The sequence below is a fragment of the Dunckerocampus dactyliophorus genome, chromosome 8, assembly GCF_027744805.1.
Source record: "Dunckerocampus dactyliophorus isolate RoL2022-P2 chromosome 8, RoL_Ddac_1.1, whole genome shotgun sequence".
NCBI classification, from domain to species: domain Eukaryota; kingdom Metazoa; phylum Chordata; class Actinopteri; order Syngnathiformes; family Syngnathidae; genus Dunckerocampus; species Dunckerocampus dactyliophorus.
The window spans coordinates 25,494,525-25,514,391 of NC_072826.1; the positions used below are offsets into that span (position 1 = coordinate 25,494,525).

Here is a 19,867-nt window from a genome sequence, read left to right on the forward strand (position 1 = left end):
TGAACTCCAATTGCGCTAAAGAAGAGGTCAACTTGACCTGAGGTTGTTTGACAGTTGTTTTTTCATAACATGTGTTGCTAAATTGTAAAGTGTGAAGTGTATCCCTTACATAAGCTTGGGGTCTGCCAATAGTCCTAATGCCGTAGATGGAAGGATGTCCAGATAAAGAGTAACTTCTGGTAATGTCACGTCATTTGTTATCGCTGAGTAGGGGTGTCACAAGAGTTCTCATTCAGAGAAAAAAACTGTCTCATGGGCACTGTGCCTGCGACTATAACAAATTAATTAATATAATTTCTAGTTTCTCGCTTCTCCACGACATCCCGAATAATCCCAAATATCTTGTAAAAGTGGAATTTGTTTTTCTTAACTTGTGTTCAGACCAGCGCTTTCACAGGGAGAATGTCCACCTGGGTTCTTTTTTTCTAACAGCTGTGAAACGAGTGTACGAGTTTCAGGGACAGTTTACAATTTCATTCAAACAAGACTGGACACAAACAATTTCAATGCCAGCGTTGGAGAGCGCGATTAGCTGCCAACAAAGGTTTAGCAAAGTTCAATCTATCTCTGAAGATTATGACGTCTGTCAGAGAGGTGGTGCAATGGATGTAAACTCTTTTTTAATTGTTGGGATATTTTAAACTGCTACCAACGAGTCTTTGTTTGGACACCTAAGCACTCCTTAGACAGAGATAAGAAGGTGGCTTAACTATGTGTGTGTGTGTGTGTGTGTGCAAGATAGGTATGAGAACAGATTGTGTTTGTACCAGCCATGATGTCCTCATGATTCTGGATTCTGCTATCAAGAAGTCTTCACATGTCTTCTTCAAAGCAGAGGGGAAATATTCCATTCCTAATATTTGGATCTATTTAAATTTTGCAGGTGTATCTAATGTTGTTGAAAATTGCACTGATCTGTTATGGAAAAATACGTAGATAAAGAGAGCTGAAACCAAACCTTCAGCATTCTCCAGAGGCAGGTAACTTCCTGTCAGGTGTCTGTGGACCAGAGCGGACTTCCCACTGCACAGACCTCCCAACACAGCCTTACGCACAAACACACACACATATTAGGATGGTGAGTAAATATCATCCATTGGTGCGTTTATTTTGTAAGGAGATCATTTTACCAGGTGCAATTCTTGTGCAGTTTGAGTGATGGTCCATTCCTGGCTGCTGGTGCACGCCGCTGAAGCCAAACAAAGAAAATGAACAACACACGCAGTATAACACACTCAGTCATACATCAACGTCAGTGTTTTCCATACAGTCATTTATTTGTGGTATGAATGTTGTGTTGTTGTAGTTGCTTCGCTGCTTTTATTCCATAACATTTGCTAAAAATACATTTAACCCATGAGAACCCAGACCCAGCGAGCAATGCTGGACTGTTCAGGTTGTCTCAGAAGACGTTTATTCATTAGCATTCCGTCCAGATGTAATCATGGCCAAGGACCCACCTGAAACAAAGGTGGCTGTGCCGTGTTTATTTGTTAGAGTCTAAATGATTGAACCTTTTAGGAAGGGATGAAAGGACAGCATTGTGTGTGAGAGAAAGATGGTGTCGCGGACTTCCCCCTCTGTTCACAGATGGTACCTCAACAGTACTTGCTTTGTAAATATTGCTAAAGTTACGTGTTTAGAGTAACATAGTTGTTGTTTACTATTCCGCATATTAGGAGTAGTTGCCCTATGTGTGTTTACTTAGCTGTTCCATTTTCTGCTGTTATTTTTGTGTTGGCACAGTGATTGTAGGTAGTGTTCTGTCTGGTGACCCCACTGTTCATTTCACTGTGTGACAAGCTTACTGCGAGTTCAATGTTGGCTTGTATCCCTATCGTGCCCTAGACCACCCTCTGCCTTTAAACCCCCTGCCACCCTGCAGGGACAGCGGTACCTCACACTGTTGAAGAGTGCTGATCTATCATAATTTGGCCTTAAAAGATTCTTTATGAAAAGAAGAACTGCGTGATGATGGCATAATGTTGCAGATTTAAAGGAAAACTGCATTTAAAAAAAACAAATGTTCCCCATCATCCACTATCATTATGTGAAACATGACCACATGACCACATCTCTTTTCTGAGCGTTATAAAGAGAGAAAACTGCTAAAAAAATCAGCCAGCATGTGGGCGCTAACAATGCACGTAACGGTACACACCTATTTCTACTATAAAGCCCTAAAAAAAGCCTCCAAAAAACGTCAACAATGTTCTATATACATAACTGACCTGTATATAAACCAAGCGACACTGTTATAGTACCAGATAACACAAAGAACTATTCTTCTGCCGTAGTTATGCAACGTCTCACACCACTACCGAGCACTGCTCAAAACAATGACACCGATCTGTACTGACTAGGAAGCAAGCGTATGAACAACTACCAACAGACAACCAAATTATCTGTCAAGTCATGTTTATACACGGCTACACGGACTGTGTTGTGATATCGTGTGCATGTGCTCCATGTATCACAATCAATGCTCCATTCAAGTACTCCACTGCGTGGCTAGCTAGTAAAGGTCTTAAATAGGACTTAAAAAATAATGATGACCTCCTTGCACCCCTGATCTAAGCCCTATTGAGTACTTGTGGGCCCTTAAACGTAAGAATTACAGAAAAAAGGTACAGTATATGTGGGAGGCTTTGGCTGCTGCTGCACAAAAAGTTGATGGTCAAATGATCAAGAAACTGATAGACTACATGGATGGAAGGCTTTTCCGTGTTATTGAAGAGAAGGGTGGCTGATTTCTTTTTGGAAATGTCATAAATATTTATGTGTAAAGTTTGTGTTGTTTGTTTATCATTCTGACTTAAAAAAATGAAAATAAAGCAGTAGGATGGAAATATTTTTGTTTTTCTTTGAGTTGCATAATAATTGTGCACACAGAGATATTCTCAGCAAAAGCCAAAACCTCGCTTCCACTTCCTTAAATATTTAAGTTTGAGGTTTATTAACATTTTGGATTGACCAAGAGCGCTGTTATTGTTGATCAATAAAACTAATAATCAGTAATGCAAATCGCCTCATAATTGTGGACGCAGTGTAGTCGCGGCAGTGGGGGCTCTCACAAAGTCTGCCATGATTAGTATTAACAAACAGACACACGCTTGAGACGCTGCTGTTGTTGCTGGAAGTAGTACTAGATGTGAAATCAGTGCAAAGTTCTGGGAAAAAGGATCAAAATATGACAAAATACTGTAAGTATTGCATGTTATCGTGAATGTCCCTGTTATGCAGGGTCACGCCATGTGCACTACCGGTTTACAACACTCCAATTTCTCTGGGGGAGATAATGTTAAGATGGTCTGTCTCTCTTCCATTGTTAATTCCCTTTTTTCTTTCTATTTTGTAGCAACAAATTACTTTCTCCAGTACAATGCTCTTCACCAGGGTATAGTACCACAGTGTGTTCCGAACACTGTTTTTACGCAGACAGTGGAGGTAGCAAGTACTCCAGAACTTGGAACACCTGTAGGAATTAGCTGCACCAACTGTCAAGGCTTCATCCATTTCTGCAAAACAGCTTTAAATTGTTGACCCAATTTGTGGTCTTTTTGTGTAATTCTGAAATAGACATTATTTGTCAGTTTTGGGTAACCTTACATTTTCTTTCAGCCTCTGGCACTTCAGCACTTACCTTTGTGACATTTGAAGCTATTCATTGGACTTGAATGACTTGAATTTCAATAAATAACTGGAAAAATTGGTGTGTTTTGACCGGTAGTGTATATAAAACAATAAAATGTTGTTGGAGATTTTTTAGAGGGCTAAATAGGTGTGTCCCATTGACGTGCATTGTGAGCTCTTTCATGCTAACTGTTTTTCTCTCTTTAGAACGCACAGAAAAGGGAAAAACATGTGCGCTCATGTTTTCACATAGGGATTGTGGATAACGGGCAAAATTCCCAAAAAATGTGCAGTTTTCCTTGAAGGGCACAAGAGATCAAGCTGACTCGTCAGACACGTTAATAATAATATTTTGTCACAGTATAAAAGTTCACGTAAAAGCACCCTGGACAATTCTGCTTCAGGGATGAACCATTACGTGACCATGGAAACCATCGTTATCCGAGATGACTCACAGTCTGCGTGCACACACACACACACACACACACACACACACACACACACGCACGCACGCACACACACGCACAAAGACTGAAGATCTTTTTTCTGTCACGTTGTGCTAAACACCCACACTGTCATCCACTACATCAGGGACACGTGCTACCTCTAAACCCGCTTTGGAGGACTCTCCTTCCCCTGTTGATCATCCATCTTTGGGCAGTCCCCGCACATTCCCGTCTGTCGGCGTCACACCGCCGACCAAAAAACAATTCTCACAGCTGGCTGTTGCCATGGCAACTCCCTTTTGCAGAAGCCTCCAGCCGAGGCCGCTTTACAATGAACGAACCGTCTCTCTTGGAAGCAGCGATGTGTGCGAGAGGCGAAGCGAGGCTGTTGTGTTCACCTGTTTAATTCCACACGTGTGTTATTTATGACATAACAAGCGGAAATGATACGTGTAGGCGGCGTTTCAGTGTGTGGCGCCACGTGAATGCTGATGAACAGGCCGCACAGAGCAGGAAGTAGTGGGTTCTTCTCTGCATGAAGACAGCTCTGTGTCTCCCCAACCTTAATTATTCATGTCCCACTTACTCCTGACAAATTATTCAGCGCTTCCTTCCATCCTACGTTGTCGGTCACACAACTAGTTTAAGACGCCCGTATTTTCAAACCATCGATAGGATCAATCTGTGCCGTATTTCCTTATGTTGCGGTTTTTAACCCATAAGAGGCCATGATGACACAAAATGTTCTAAAATGTGTCCTATACAGCTTCGTGCTTGATTTGAACTCAGTAAGTCCTTAAAGCCTAAGTCACAACCGGACGTACGATTTTTTTGGTCGCGCGATTTTTGCCGTTCCCCAAATCGCTGCTTTTTTTTTTTTGTTTGTTTGTGGCGAACGAAGTTGTGGTGGCCGTAAAGGAGTAATATCTTGACACACACAGAGGACGTACAAAATTCAGCGTGCATTGGCTACACTAATTACGTATGTGGGGTGCACGTGTGGCGCACGACACACATAGGAGCCCGCCAGTTCTAAGTATGATAAAACTGACATTTTGCCCAAACCTGACACCAGCAAAACATACAACAGATGTTGGCCGTACAGACGATACAGGAAAATACAGGAAAATACAAAGTGCTTAAGTTTGTTATGCAACCTGAAAAAAAAACTTAAGCGCCCGTAGAGTTTGCTTGACATGACAAGGAACCTCTGCGGCCAATCTACGGCTCGAAAATCAGCACGTCACACTCGTGCCCTCTTGCGTTTTTATTTGCACGTAGACCGGCCGTACGAATTTTGGAATTTCACCCATCGCCCACAATCCCCATGTGAGACATGAACACATACTGTACATACATGTAATTTTTCAGTTTTTAATTTTTTATAAATCTGCAACAATTTCAAAAAGTTTTTTCACATTGTCATTATAGGGTGTTGTGTATCAATTTTTTTCTTTTCTGTGCGTTCTAAAGATATAAAAACAGATAAAAAGAGACAGCTCATTACTGCACGTATGGGAACCACTTAGTCAGCTTATAAAGTCTTCTGAAAAAGAGTCCAAAAAGCGCCAGCAATGCTCCCTTTAATGTGACATGCATATACCCAGGTTACCACGACATTGTTATTATTATTATTAACATTGTTACGGATCGAACAACCTTAATGGCGCAATGACACTTCGCCAGAACACACAGGCTAGCTACTAGCCTCAGACCATGGCAAAAAGGAAAAGTTAATGCTAGATGTAGGCAGTCGTTTCTATGTTCCTAAGTGAAATAAAGGGCCAAAATATGCAAGATACAGTAAGTATTACATGCTATCATGAATGTACCTGCTACTCCATGGCCACAGCATGAATATAAAACCATGAAACCTTGTTGGAGGTTTTTGAAGGTGTTTTAAAAGCGGTCTTTGTAGGCAGCATAGGTGTATCCCAGTAAGTGCAGCACTGAGCTGTCTATTTTCATCTGTTTTTATACCTTTAGAACGCACAGACAAGAGAAAGACACGTGTGTTCATGTCTCACATAAGGATTGTGGATGATGGGCAAAATTCCAAAAAAGTGCAGTTTTCCTTTATGGGAGGTATAGGAAACAATTTGGAGCGGTGGGAGTCTTGTGATTGTATTCTAGGCTATGGCTTCCTCAAAATGGCAGTGTGTCAGGTAAGCTAGCTATTTTCCAAAAGCATATTTTTTTGCCATTGAAGCTCATTTAAAGCCAGCGGCGTTAGCTTAGTTTAGCAGAGCATGCTAGAATTGGTGTGTGTGTGTGCGACTCAGGCTGGATGAGTGTGTTTAGACCGTGTTTTACGGCTTGCTAATGTAAAATGTAACCGAGCATTTTACGATGCCCACTGCTGTCGTGCAAGTTCTGAGTGAAATAAGGACAAGAGGCACATTTATCCTTGCTCCCAGCTCGTCTTAACTGTCAGACATTTGGCCAATGATGTATTGCATCAATAGATAGAAGGATTTTTGCATATAATTTACTGTCACAAAAGTACACAATCTATGCTTGTAAAATATGTGTAAAAGGTAGAAAATGGAATTCAAAAAAATTTAACGAAGAAAAATAAAACTGATTTGGAACTATATAAAACCGAATTCGATAAGCAGGTTTCATAGGGCCCTAAAGGTGTCAAGTTAAGAATACATTTAGCATGAACGCCCGCCGTAACATACACAGTGGTGTGAAATAGTGTTTGCCCCCTTCCTGATTTCCTATTTTTTTGCATGTTTATCACACTTAAATGTTTCAGATCATCAAACAAATGTAAACATTATTCAATTACAACACAACGGAACACAAAGTACAGTTTTTAAATAATATTTGTTATTATTATGGGAAAAAAAAAATCCAAACCTACACGGCCCTGTGTGAAAAAATGATTGTCCCCCCTTAAAACATAACTTAACTGAGATTAATAGAGATCTAACAGTCTGGAAAAGGTTATAAAGCCAATTCTAAAGCTTTGGGACTCCAGCAAACCACAGTGAGAGCCATTATCCACAAATGGCGAAAACATGGAACAGTGGTGAACCTTCCCAGGAGTGGCCGGCCAACCAAAATGAACCCATGAGCGCAGCAACGACTCATCCAAGAGGTCACGAAACACCCCACAACGACATCCAAAGAACTGCAGGCCTCACTTGCCTCAGTTAAGGTCAGTGTTCATGACTCCACCATAAGAAAGACATGGGGCAAAAACAGCCTGCATGGCAGAGTTCCAAGACAAAAACAAAAGGAACATTAAGGCTCGTTTCTATGTTGCCAGAAAACATCTTGATGATCCCCAAGACCTTGAGGAAAATACTCTGTGGTCTGACGAGACAAAAGTTGAATTTTTTGGAAGGTGTGTGTCCCATTACATCTGGCGTAAAAGTAACGACGCATTTCAGAAAAAGAACATCATACCAAAAGTAACATATGGTGGTGGTAGTGTGCTGTTGAAGACTTGTTGAAGAAATGAAGACTTTGGAGTGGCCTAGTCAAAGTCCTGACCTGAATCCTATTGAGATGCTGTGGCATGACCTTAAAAAGACGCTTCATGCTGGAAAACCCTCCAATGTGGCTGAATTACAGCAATTCTGCAAAGATGAGTGGGCCAAAATTCCTTCACAGCGCTGTAAGAGACTCATTGCAAGTTATCACAGACGCTTGATTGCAGTTGTTGCTGCTAAGGGTGGCCCAACCAGTTATTAGGTTTAGGGGGCAATCACTTTTTCACACAGGGCCATGTAGGCTTGGATTTTTTTCTCCCTTAATAATAAAAAGTTTCGTTTAAACACTGCATTTTGTGTTCAGTTGTGTTGTCATTGACTATTATTTGAATTAGTTTGATGATCTGAAACATTTAAGTGTGTCAAACATGCAAAAACATAAGAAATTCGATTCAGTTTTCGACAAAAAATTTTGCCTTGGTGCTCGTACAATAATACGAGTAAAAAACTGTTGTATTTTACCTTTTGGTAAATTGATAGCACTGCTTGTTATATCTTGGATCACACCCTACACCAAAATTGCCGATACTTAGTTGACACAATACTACGATATCCTGTGCGGCATATTCATTTGGCAAACTCAAATAAGATTGTTACACAAACTAGTCCGTTTTCCAGCGTATTATTCCGCGTAATCGATTGTCGTGTTATTAATACACTGTGAAAAAAACATCAAAAATGTCTATATATTACTTGCTCTTTCGTTGAATGGTTTAATTTTATGTGGACATACATACAGTGTACGTTTTATCCTGGTATACATCACATACTACAACTAGCAAGTCCATTCCATTCCATTCCATTTTCCTCCACTTATCCGGGTCCGGGTCGCGGAGGCAGCAGTCTTAGTAGGGAAGCCCAGACTTCCCGGTCCCCGACCACCTCCTCCAGCTCCACCGGGAGGACACCAAGGCGTTCGTTCCCAGGCCAGCTGTGAGACATAATCCCTCCAGCGTATCCGAGGTCTTCCCCGAGGCCTTCTCCCGGCTGGGCATGCCCGAAACACCTCACCAGGGAGGCGTCCTGGAGGCATCCGGACTAGATGCCCGAGCCACCTCAGCTGGCTCCTCTCGATGTGAAGGAGCAGCGGCTCTAGTCTGAGCTCCTCCCGGATGATTAGATGATTAGATCCTCACCCTATCTCTTCGGGTGTGTCCCGCCACCCTACGAAGAAAACTCATTTCAGCCGCTTGTATCTGCGATCTCGTTCTTTCGGTCACGACCCAGAGCTCGTGACCATAGGTGAGGGTGGGAACATAGATCGAACAGTAAATTGAGAGCTTTGCCTTCCGGCTCAGCTCTCTCTTCACCACGACGGTCCGGTACAGCGACCGCATTACTACAGACGCTGCGCCGATCCGCCTATCGACCTCACGCTCCAACCTTCCCTCACTCGTGAACAAGACCCCGAGATACTTGAACTCCTCCACCTGGGGCAGGACCTCATTCCCAACCCGAAGGGAACAATCCACCCTTTTCCGACTGAGAACCATGGCCTCGGATTTGGAGGTGCTGAGTCTCATCCCAGAAGCTTCACACTCAGATGCAAACTGTCCCAGTAAACGCTGCAGGTCACAGCTCGATGAGGCCATCAGGACCACATCGTCTGCAAATAGCAGAGATGAGATCCTAAGGCCCCCGAACTGGACTCCCTCGACACCTTGGCTGCGCCTAGAAATTCTGTCCATGAAAATTATGAACAGAATCGGTGACAAAGGGCAGCCTTGGCGGAGGTCAACGTTCACCGGAAACAGGCTTGACTTACTACTGGAAATGCGAACCAGGCTCCTGCTGCGGTTGTACAGGGACTGAATGGCAGGTAGTGGCGGGCCACCAATCCCATACTCCCGGAGCACCCCCCACAGGACACCGCGAGGGACACGGTCGAATGCCTTTTCCAGGTCTACAAAGCACATGTAGACCGGTTGGGCAAACTCCCAAGTACCCTCCAGTACCCTTGCAAGGGTGTAGAGCTGGTCCAGTGTTCCGCGACCAGGACGAAAACCGCATTGCACCTCCTGTAGCCGAGGTTCGATTAACGGTCATACCCTTCTCTCCAGCACCCTGGAATAGACTTTCCCAGGGAGGCTGAGGAGTGTGATCCCCCTATAGTTGGAACACACCCTCCGGTCACCCTTCTTGAAAAGGGGGACCACCACCCCAGTCTGCCAATCCAGAGGTACTGTTCCCGACTTCCACGCAATGTTGAAGAGACGTGTCAGCCAAGACAGTCCCTCAACATCCAGAGCCTTGAGGAATTCAGGGCGAAACTCGTCCACCCCCGCAGCTCCGATCGGCTGCCTCAGCAATGAAGGCACGGAATAGAGCCCATTCGGACTCAATATCCTCGTCCTCCCCCGGGATGCAGGCGAAGCTTTGCTGGAGGTGAGAGCTGAAGACTTGACCGACAGGTGACTCTGCCAAACGTTCCCAGCAGACCCTCACTACACAACTAGCAAGTCCACATGCCCAAAAAGAGTAGGAAGAAGCAGAGCTTATTGAATCCTACCCCTCTTCGTTTCACATCAATTGCTAATACATTTATTCACTTTGTATTCCATATGTGCCCCTCACCAGTTCCGAAACATAAGAAAATGATAAAACAATGTGTTCCAATGAAGTTGAGGTTTGTAAATCCATATAATGGTATTTCCCCCCATCATTTTTAAACACAAATGGGTCTGGGTTCTTATGGGTTAAACAGCACGTGTTCATCACTACCAGTCTGTGAACGACGGGGAAAGCCCGTTCAAACATTTTGAAAAAAACAATTGGTATTCCCAGGAGGGTGTCCCAATTGTGCTAGAGGAGCTTTTTGTTCACCGAATCACTTCTTGCCCGAAATGTTTGTCCAATGACGTGATTTCCACTTTCCCACGCTGCATCGCTCTATCTCATTACAAATAAGAGTGGCTGCTTATCCATAAAGTGCGTATTAAATGAGTTTTTTTCTCATGGTGGTGTTTTTTTTCATTTTCCGCACATGAGTCAGTTCTTTTAAGTTATCCTAGGTATCAGAAGATGGTATCATCTTATTTGAGGTACAAATACGATTTTAATGAATATTCTAAACACTACTTTTGCCACTGTCTTGTGTCATTTCCAGAGAAAAGATATCATTTTAACATACAAAAATGGACTTGCGAGATGGAGTTGCAAATGTTCATTAATATTTAAACTGAATGACTCCTTATTTAAATTCAGGCACTGTCAACACAATCAAACAGCTGATGCATTTTCCGCTATCGTGTTCCCGCAGTGGGCAGCACGGTGGATGAGCGGTAAGCACGTCTGCCTGCACAGGCAGGAGATCTGAGTTCGAACATCTTTGTGAGGGGTTTGCATGTTCTCCCTGTGCTCGTGCAGGTTTTCTCCGGGTACCCCAGCTTCCTCCCACATTCTCAAAACATAATTGGAGACACTAAATTGCCCATAACTGTGAATATTAAAAAACAGACCCCGGCCTGGATCAATCCCAATATAAGTCATATAAACACATTATTAGGAATAAGCACCTGACCATACCTCAACATTTGCATTATAAAATAAGGGATATGTTTCATTAAACAAGGGAAATTTTGATCCTCCATAATTATTTCCACCAGGGTTTTGCAGGTATGAAGACTTGCAACTATGTTATTTTACCAGCATGCTTCTTTTACTTTGAAGGCCTGACTTTACTAGTTACAGCATTTATTACCCAAATGTTGCCAGAGCGTTGAACAAAACGCAAAACATAAAATTGTTTAGCTTTTTGGTAAAAAAAATAGAACAAAACAACTGCAAACTAATTGTCCAGGAAAGAAAATTCTCAAATAAAAATCTAAAATTATTTAAAAATAAATATGCAGTCCTATTGGTGATTCAGCATTCCCTCGGCATTTGCCGATTTTGGGTCAAATTATTATTATTTTTTTTACATTTTTTAAATGTATTTTTTTCTCTGGAAATAGGATGTTCTGTCGGCAGAAAACACATCTCATTCATCCTAAGTCGGTAATAATTTCTGAATACGTGATTTTTTTACAGCATAGATAACAAAGTAACAACATGACATCAGTGCAAGATGGTGGCGCCCTGTGTGTTATTTACTAAAGTAGCACTAGCTTCTACAGTCAACTTCATTGAAATCCGGCCACAAAACTTGCCGCAAGGTGAACACAAGTTCATATATGATGCTAACAGGCAAGCAGTGTGGCTTATGTACACGCGGCTTCTCGAACAGCTAGCTGGGACGATGCAGCGGCCTGCAGAGCAGCGGAGCCTCGTACCACCGCTAGCTGCTTTGGGGTGAGATGGAGGCGGCGCCAAAAACAGCATGGTTGTAGTGCTAGCCTGACAACCAGGCTCAAGGCTAGACCATGACTGACATTCCATCTGTTCATAGTTACATTCATTATCATTCATTAGAGGTGAGTAGCTACACATTTTATACTTTAATGTGTTTGATAAGTGTGTCAGGCATATAATAATTACAACACTCACTTTTATTTCAAATGTTGATCTGAAGTGGGAAGAGAATATCAACATCAAGCTTAGCAGGAGGGTTTGGAGGGGGAGGAGCGAACCGTGTGTCAAAAACAGACATATTCATTGCCGCATTAATTACTCGCAATTTTTCGCCATCCACTGGTGGTCCCGGAACATGACCCCCACTTCTACTGTATTCTCATCGCTTGTAGATGCAGACGTTTCATGTCTTAAAGAGCATATGAACCTTCGCTAGATTATTGTGTGCATGTAAACACACACAGTAATCCCTCGTTTATCGCGGTTAATTGATTAGCGTGATAAGCAAATTTCCGTAAAGTAGGATTCCTTCTTTATAAATGGGATATTTTGGTAGTTAGAGCATAGAAAACCTTTCTACAACCTTCTAAATACAGGGTTTAACATTATTAGAGCCCTCTAGACATGAAAAAACACCCCTATAGTCACCTTCACACTCCTATTACCCAATGTAGTAGGCATAATAACAAAAAATAAGACATAATATAGACTCATACATTAGAATTGGGAGAGTTCCTTGTAATTGTTGTTTCTTTACTGCTTCTGGTTTCTCTGTCTCATCAATGTAACATTACTGACGCCTAGTGTAGAATACTACATATCATCACAACATGTCTTTGAATTTGTATTTTACTTCATTTACCCATTTTAATGCTTGAAAATGCTTCACTTAGGCCAAAAAAATCGGTAACATTTACTTGAATATGCATTTTTTTTGGACTAATAATAGGCCATATAAAAAAAAAAAAAACATGAAAGAGTGAGGCTGCGATTTCGAAGCACGAAGTGGCAAGGGATTACTGTATATGTGTCCTGTGATGGACTGGTGACCAGTCCAGGGAGTATCCCACCCTCTCGCCTTTCTGTGTCAGTGACTGTGGAAGAAAAGGGGAGCCACACTGCATGAATAGTGGGCCAATTAGAAGGCTACAGTGTGTGTTAAAAGACAGTTAAGAGAGCCATGTTAGTCAAAGAGACCAGACGAACTTACCCTCCTCCTCGCTGGAGCCCCTCTCCACAGCTGGATAGAGGGCAGATGCAGTGCTGACATTCGGGGGCACAGCTGCGCTTTTGCTGAAAATCCCACTAATGAACTTGAGCATCTTGCGGTCACGAGGAGGAGCTCTCTGGATTGTTCCCCCTTGGCCCTCCTTCCCTCTCCTGACATCCTCGGAGAGGCAATGTAGGTCGCTGTTGTCCAGGGTGCGACTTGTCCCTTTTCTTTGCGGCCGGTTCACATCGGAGGCGGCAGGTGCAGCCAGGGAAACCTTAAATCTGTCCTCATGGGCGTTATCCTTGTTCATAATCCCGGAATAGCCTCCACTGAGGGGAGCTGCAGGACGAATGAGCGTTCCCCGTCCGTCGCTGTCGGCCCAGGATGCCCTGTAAGGCCCCAGAGATGGAGCTGCCACCAGGGGGGCCGCCTCCCTGCGCTCCAGAGTCTTTGCAGAGTGATACAAGCTCGTGTTAGCATCTCTGGCGTCCCTCCAGCATGCAGAATTGGCCCCCGTGTGTGTCCTCAGCAGCACTTCAGGGCGCTGGCTCGCCTGAGGCGGGATGGAAAACGGGAGGCTAGAGCGCGTGCGATTGTTTAGCTCGGCTCCGTTCTCGCCCTTGAGGTAGAGCCTGGGAGGCTCCCGGTAGAGCTCCGTCTTGGGGCGCGAGACATCGGAGCGAGGGCCCTCTCTGCGGACGGTGGTCTCAAAGCTGCTTCCGCTGTACACCTTCACCATTTGCCTCGCCGGGGGGTGGGCGACAGAAGGGTCCTTGCTTTTAGCAGGAGGGACGATGTCTTTCTGGTCTCTCCGCTCATCTCTCCCCCAGTTCTCATTAGGGCCGCCATACTTCACCTGCACCTGCTCCACTACTTCTTCCACTTGGGTGCTCTCTTTATCCACCGCTTGTGGACCAACACGTACATCCTCCTCTCTAGGGCCTCTTCTCACCTCCTCCTCCTTCTTTCCTTCCCCCTCTGGAAGGGCCTCCTTCTCCTCTTGGTCCCTGGCTACATCCTCCTCCGGCAGAGCCTCAACCTTCACCAGGGTGAGGGAGATGAGGTAGGTGGTGCGTTTCTGTGGGTTGTCGGCGTTGTTCATTGGGACATCAGTGCTCAGCTCAGCGGCACCTGCTCTCTGACCAGGAGAACCTCAGTCATGGCTGGAGTAGAGGAGAAAGAGACTCTTTAAGATCAGCATTCTAAGCGTGGAGTATGCTTAGAATATATTTGAATGCATTACCCAGTGGCAAAACAAGTCTAGACTGCCTTTTTTTGCATCCATTAATCCACCTTCCATGCTGCTATAGTCAAACCTTGGTTTTCCAACACCCTGGTTTTCGTATGATTGTTTTTTCTTTAGAAAATTGACTCGGTTTTGTAACGCGACGGTTTTCGTATGATTCGGTATTCAACAAATTTGACAAACTTTTGCCTGGGTTTTTGAACGCCTCAGCTTTTGTATGATTTGGTTTTTGACAGAAACTTTCGCCAAAATGTTGCCCTGGTTTTCAAACACCCTAGTTTTCGCATGATTTGGTTTTCGACAAAAACATTAGCTAAAATTTGGTCTCGGTTTTCAAACGCTCTGATGTTTGAATGATTTGTTTTTGTTGATTTCCACCAAAATTTTGCTTTGGTTTTCGAACGCCCCAGTTTTTGTTTGATTGGTTTTAAACACAAAATGTTTCCATATAATTTCGTTTTCGACAAAAACATTCAACACAATTTAGCCTTGATTTTTAAACACCCCAGTTGTTGCATGATTTACTTTAACAAAAAACTTTTGCCAACATTTTGTCTCAGTTATTGAATGCCCCAGTATTTCCATATAATTTGGTTTTCTACAAAAATGTTATTCAAAATTTAGCGTTTTTTTTCCAATTTTTTTCGTTGATATGGCTTTCAACAAAGATGTTTGCCAAAATTTTGCTACGGAATTTGAACGCCACAGTTTTTGTGTGATTTCATTTTCATCAAAATCATTTTTGCCAATGTTTTGCCTGAGTCTTTGAACGCCCCAGTTTTTCCATATATTTTCGTCAAAAACACTCAACAAAATTTAGCCTTGGTTTTCAAACACCTCAGATTTTGTATTTCAACAAAGATGTTAGACAAAACTTTGCCTTGGTTTTCGAACACCCCAGTTTTTTGTATAATTTAGTTTTCAACAAAAAGTTTTGCCCCAATTTTTATATGATTCGGTTTTCAAACAAACCAGTTTTTCATACGGTAAGGTTTTTGACAAAAAATCTTTGCCAACGTTTTGCCTCTGTTTTTGAACATCCCAGTTTTTCATATCATTTGATTTTCGACAAAATGTTTAGCCAAAATTCTGCCTCAGTTTTGAAAAATACCCCAATTTTCAACAAAAATTTTCACCCAAATTTTTTTTTAGTTTTTGTACAATTAGGTTTTTGACAAAAAAAATTCCCCAAAATGTTGCCTCAATTTTTGAATGCCAAAGTTTTCAACAAAAAATATTTTACGTTTTTGACATTTTTGAAAAATGTTTTTGTACTACATTGCACAATATGTACAAACTAGTCCGTTTGCTCACTGTCCGTGTATTTTTTTTTATTGAGTTTGGCTGCTAAATATACCGCCACGGTGCCAAAGAAAGTTGCCAGTAACAGCAATTTGATAAAGAAGGTAAGAAACAGTTGATTCAAGAAAAAAAAACTCATGTTAAATATTCATTAACCCATTTCATTCATTATTTTGCCTTGTTTTCTGCATTCTCTATAAAAGATATTCTCATTTTTTGTTCATATTTTTGTGTGTCTAATTGGGTTTATATTATTTCCTAAGGGAAAAATTACTTCAGTTTTTGTACATTTTGTTTTTTGTCAGACCTTTTGGAACAAATTAACAAGGAGAGCCGAGGCAGCGTTGCACTTGTCTCTGCTAATTCATTCATGAGCCTTTTCTTGTGTGCAAATCTGACAGGTAGCTGGCATAAAAAGGCACGACATGAGCTTGCATTCTATTGCTGCAGTACAAATACAACATAGAAAACATATTGACAACATTTCCCTTCAATCGTGTTCACATCGTACCGTCATATATGTCGACCCCGTGCACGAATGAAGGATTCGGTACATCAGACCAGGCTGACAATTAAGAGACAATCGATCCAATAGGGAAAAAAAATAGGGAGCCTGGGGAGGAAAAAAAATGGAAATCATTCAGTTGTCACGATGCGTCTTGTAGCTGGAGCCTCCATTTGACAATGTCATGCGTAAAAGCACTGCTGGGTGATGCTGGGAGAAAGAAAAGAAAACATCTGTTGTTATGCACACCATTCCCAAAAAACAGGAGAAATGGGAAATAGCTGGCGATGCTTCCTCGTGTCTGTATCCTTCGTTCAGCTCCTCTCGGTCACCGCATCCTCTCCTCCGAGTGCCTCATCCAATTAGCAAGTCAATAAAATGTGTCTGTGAGGCAGAGGGAGGAAGCCCACCAGCTCTCCACAGCCCCTCCTCCTTTTTTTTTTTTTTCAAACCTTCCCCTGCCTTGCAGCCCCAACTCCCCCTCCCACTCCCCCCCCGCCACTTACTCTACCGTTATCCTGCAGCTCCTGCAGGAGAAGCTGTGTGTGGCAGGAAGGTGGGTCTTGCACACGTTCATCAGATTTTAATCTGTGCCAACACTACAAAAAAGACAAGAGGAGGAAGGAGGAAGAGGGGAGGGGGCGGGGATGGGTTGTGGGGGGGCAAACCTCCTGCCAGTGCATCTGCTCTGGGTGCCGTCTCTCTCCAAAGCAATTTATGGCCGCTCACATGCAAAAGAGGAGATGGAAAGCTGGAAGGACGACATCCTACAAAGAATAAGGATGATGGATGGATGGATGGATGGATGGATGGATGGATAAACTGGGAGGATGGAGAGGGAGGGGGAGTGGTTGTCATATTATTATAGGGTTTAGAGTAGTAAAAATAGGCTTTTTTTTTCTTTTTTACTTTTTATGGGTGTGTCAGTTAATTTGCGGGATGTAACCCTGAACTGTGAATACTGAACTGCGTAAATACACGTGTATGAAGAGTATACTGCATCGTAACAATTGCACATTTATGCTCCGATTGTACAATATAGAGCAGGGGTCACCAGCGTGGTGCCCGCGGGCACCAGGTAGCCCCCCACGACCACATGAGGTGCCCGCAAGCCTGCTTTTCATTCAGGTTTTCGGTTAATAATGAAAGAACAGCAGAAAGAAATGCATTCTGAAATATAAAATGTGAGTTGTGGACACCAGCATTTTGTTAATGTTCTGGTAAAACAAGCATATTCGCTTTGTTTGAGTTTAAAATAAGCTCTGAAAATAAAAAATGAGTAGCTCTTGGCCATTTTCATTTAGTAAAAGTAGCTCTCACAAGGAAAAACGTTGGTGACCCCTGATATAGAGTATAACAAGTATCGATAATATATACTATATACTTATATATGTATATTTATATACTGCTCAAAAAAATTAAAGGAACACTTGGAAAACACATCAGATCTAAACTGGGGGAAAAATGATCTTGAACATCTTTCCTGATAATAAGTGTGTGATGTATTAGTAACAAAATGATGCCACATAATTTGATAGAAATGAAAATGATCACCCTGTAGAGGGGGGAAATCAAAGACACCCCAAAAATGAAAGTGAAAAAATGATGCAGCAGACTGGTCCATTTTGCTAAAATGTCATTGTAGCAACTCAAAATGATTCTCAGTAGTTTGTGTGGCCCCCACGTGCTTGTACGCATGCCTGACAACGTCGGGGCATGCTCCTAATGAGACTACGAATGGTGTCCTGGGGGATCTCCTCCCAGATCTGGACCAGGGCATCAATGAACTCCTGGACAGTCTGAGGAGCAACCTGGCGGCGCTGGATGGACCTAAACATAATGTCCCAGAGGTGTTCTATTGGGTTTAGGTCAGGTGAACGTGGGGGCCAGTCAATGGTATCAATTCCTTCATCTTCCAGGAACTACCTGCATACACTAGCCACATGAGGTCGGGCATTGTCGTGGACCAGGAGGAACCCAGGTCCCACTGCACCAGCGTAGGTTCTGACAATGGGTCCAAGGATTTCATCCCGATACCTAATAGCAGTCAGGGTGCCGTTATCTAACCTGTAGAGGTCTGTGCATCCTTCCAGGGATATGCCTCCCCAGACCATCACTGACCCACCACCAAACCGGTCATGCTGAATGATGTTGCAGGCAGCATAACGTTCTCCACGGCATCTCCAGACCCTTTCATGTCTGTCGCATGTGCTCAGGTTGAACTTGCTCTCATCGGTGAAGAGCACAGGGCACCAGTGGTGTAGTTGCCAATTCTGGTGGTCTATGGCAAATGCCAATCGAGCTCTACGGCGCTGGGCAGTGACCACAGGGCCCACTACAGGACGTCGGGCCCTCAGGCCACCCTCATGGAGCCTGTTTCTGATTGTTTGGTCAGAAATTTTGTAGGGCTCTGGCATTGCTCATCCTGTTCCTCCTTACACAAAGGAGCAGATACTGATCCTGCTGAGGGTTGAAGGGCCTTCTATGGCCCTGTCCAGCTCTCCTGGAGTAACTACCTGTCTCCCGGAATCTCCTCCATGCGTCCAGATCTGGGAGGAGATCCCCCACGACACTACGGACACCATCCATAGTCTCATTAGGAGCATGCCCCGACGTTGTCGGGCATGCATACAAGCACGTGGGGGCCACACAAACTATTGAGAATCATTTTGAGTTGCTACAATGACATTTTAGCAAAATGGACCAGTGTGCTGCATCATTTTTTCACTTTCATTTTTGGGGTGTCTTTGATTTCCCCCCTCTATAGGGTGATCATTTTCATTTCTATCAAATTATCTGGCATCATTTTGTTACTAATACATCACCCAATTATTATCAGGAAAGATATTCAAGAGCAGTATATTATATATACACACTCTACATAGGAGGTTGTTTCCTTTTTTTTTAACTCCAAATTTTTATTCTGTCCTGCACTGTCTATAAATATGGCTGCTAGTAATTTCCTGCAATAAACAACTATCTATAAAGTATCTATCTACAGTAGTGCTTCTCAAATAGTGTTGGGGGGGTGGTTGGGGGGCGAGGAAGAGGCATGGGGGACTTACACTCCTAAAATTTCTTCAAGGTTGGCAGTCTTAGTGACAGTACGTAGTGTATGTATTTATGTGTGCTTAAACCAGGGGGTGTCCAAAGAGCAGCCTGTTTTGTTTTTTTTTTATTTTTATTTTTTTTAATAAATTGGGCCACAGCTAATTCCAAAATATAATTTTTAAGAACAGCAGAAATTACAAAATCTGCAATAATTTTACAAGAATAAAGTCAAAATATTAAGAAAAAAGTTATAATCTAATGAGAAAAAGCTCGCAATATTATGAAGAAAAATAATGTTATTTTAGTAGCATAAAGTTGAAATATAAAAAAATGTTATTTTTTAATATAAAACCTTTTTTTTTTTTTTTGCAAAATTAGGTTCTAGAACATTTTCTAATGTTAAGAGACCAAAGTAAAAATATTATGGGAATAAAGTCATCATTACGAGAGGAAAGCTGAAAAAAAGCAGAATATTGTAAGGAAAAACATCATTTTAGTCGCACAGAGTTGAAATATTAAAGAATGACTTTTTAACATGTAATGAGAAACAAAACTATGGTAATTTCCGGTGTATAAGCCACTACTTTTTTTCTTAAACTTTGAACCGTGTGTGTCATTTATGGCTATGTTATAATCTTGTGACATTTCCTTTACTTCAGAAGTACGACTAATCATTTA

The 19,867-nt window shown here is 42.5% G+C and overlaps 1 protein-coding gene across 1 annotated transcript in view; it reads right to left on the reverse strand.

The window, feature by feature from the left end:
* Positions 1-16,728, reverse strand: part of LOC129187059 (arf-GAP with GTPase, ANK repeat and PH domain-containing protein 1-like) — a 37,812-nt gene extending 21,084 nt beyond the window's left edge. The window contains exons 1-4 of the mRNA XM_054785980.1: positions 16,145-16,728; positions 13,083-14,248; positions 1,131-1,189; positions 959-1,046 (exon numbers count right to left, since the gene is read on the reverse strand). Of these exons, the coding sequence (XP_054641955.1) occupies positions 959-1,046; positions 1,131-1,189; positions 13,083-14,187 (1,252 nt within the window). The 5' untranslated portion in view covers positions 14,188-14,248; positions 16,145-16,728. The remainder of the gene's footprint in view (positions 1-958; positions 1,047-1,130; positions 1,190-13,082; positions 14,249-16,144) is intronic.
* Between the last annotated feature and the right edge of the window lie 3,139 nt (positions 16,729-19,867).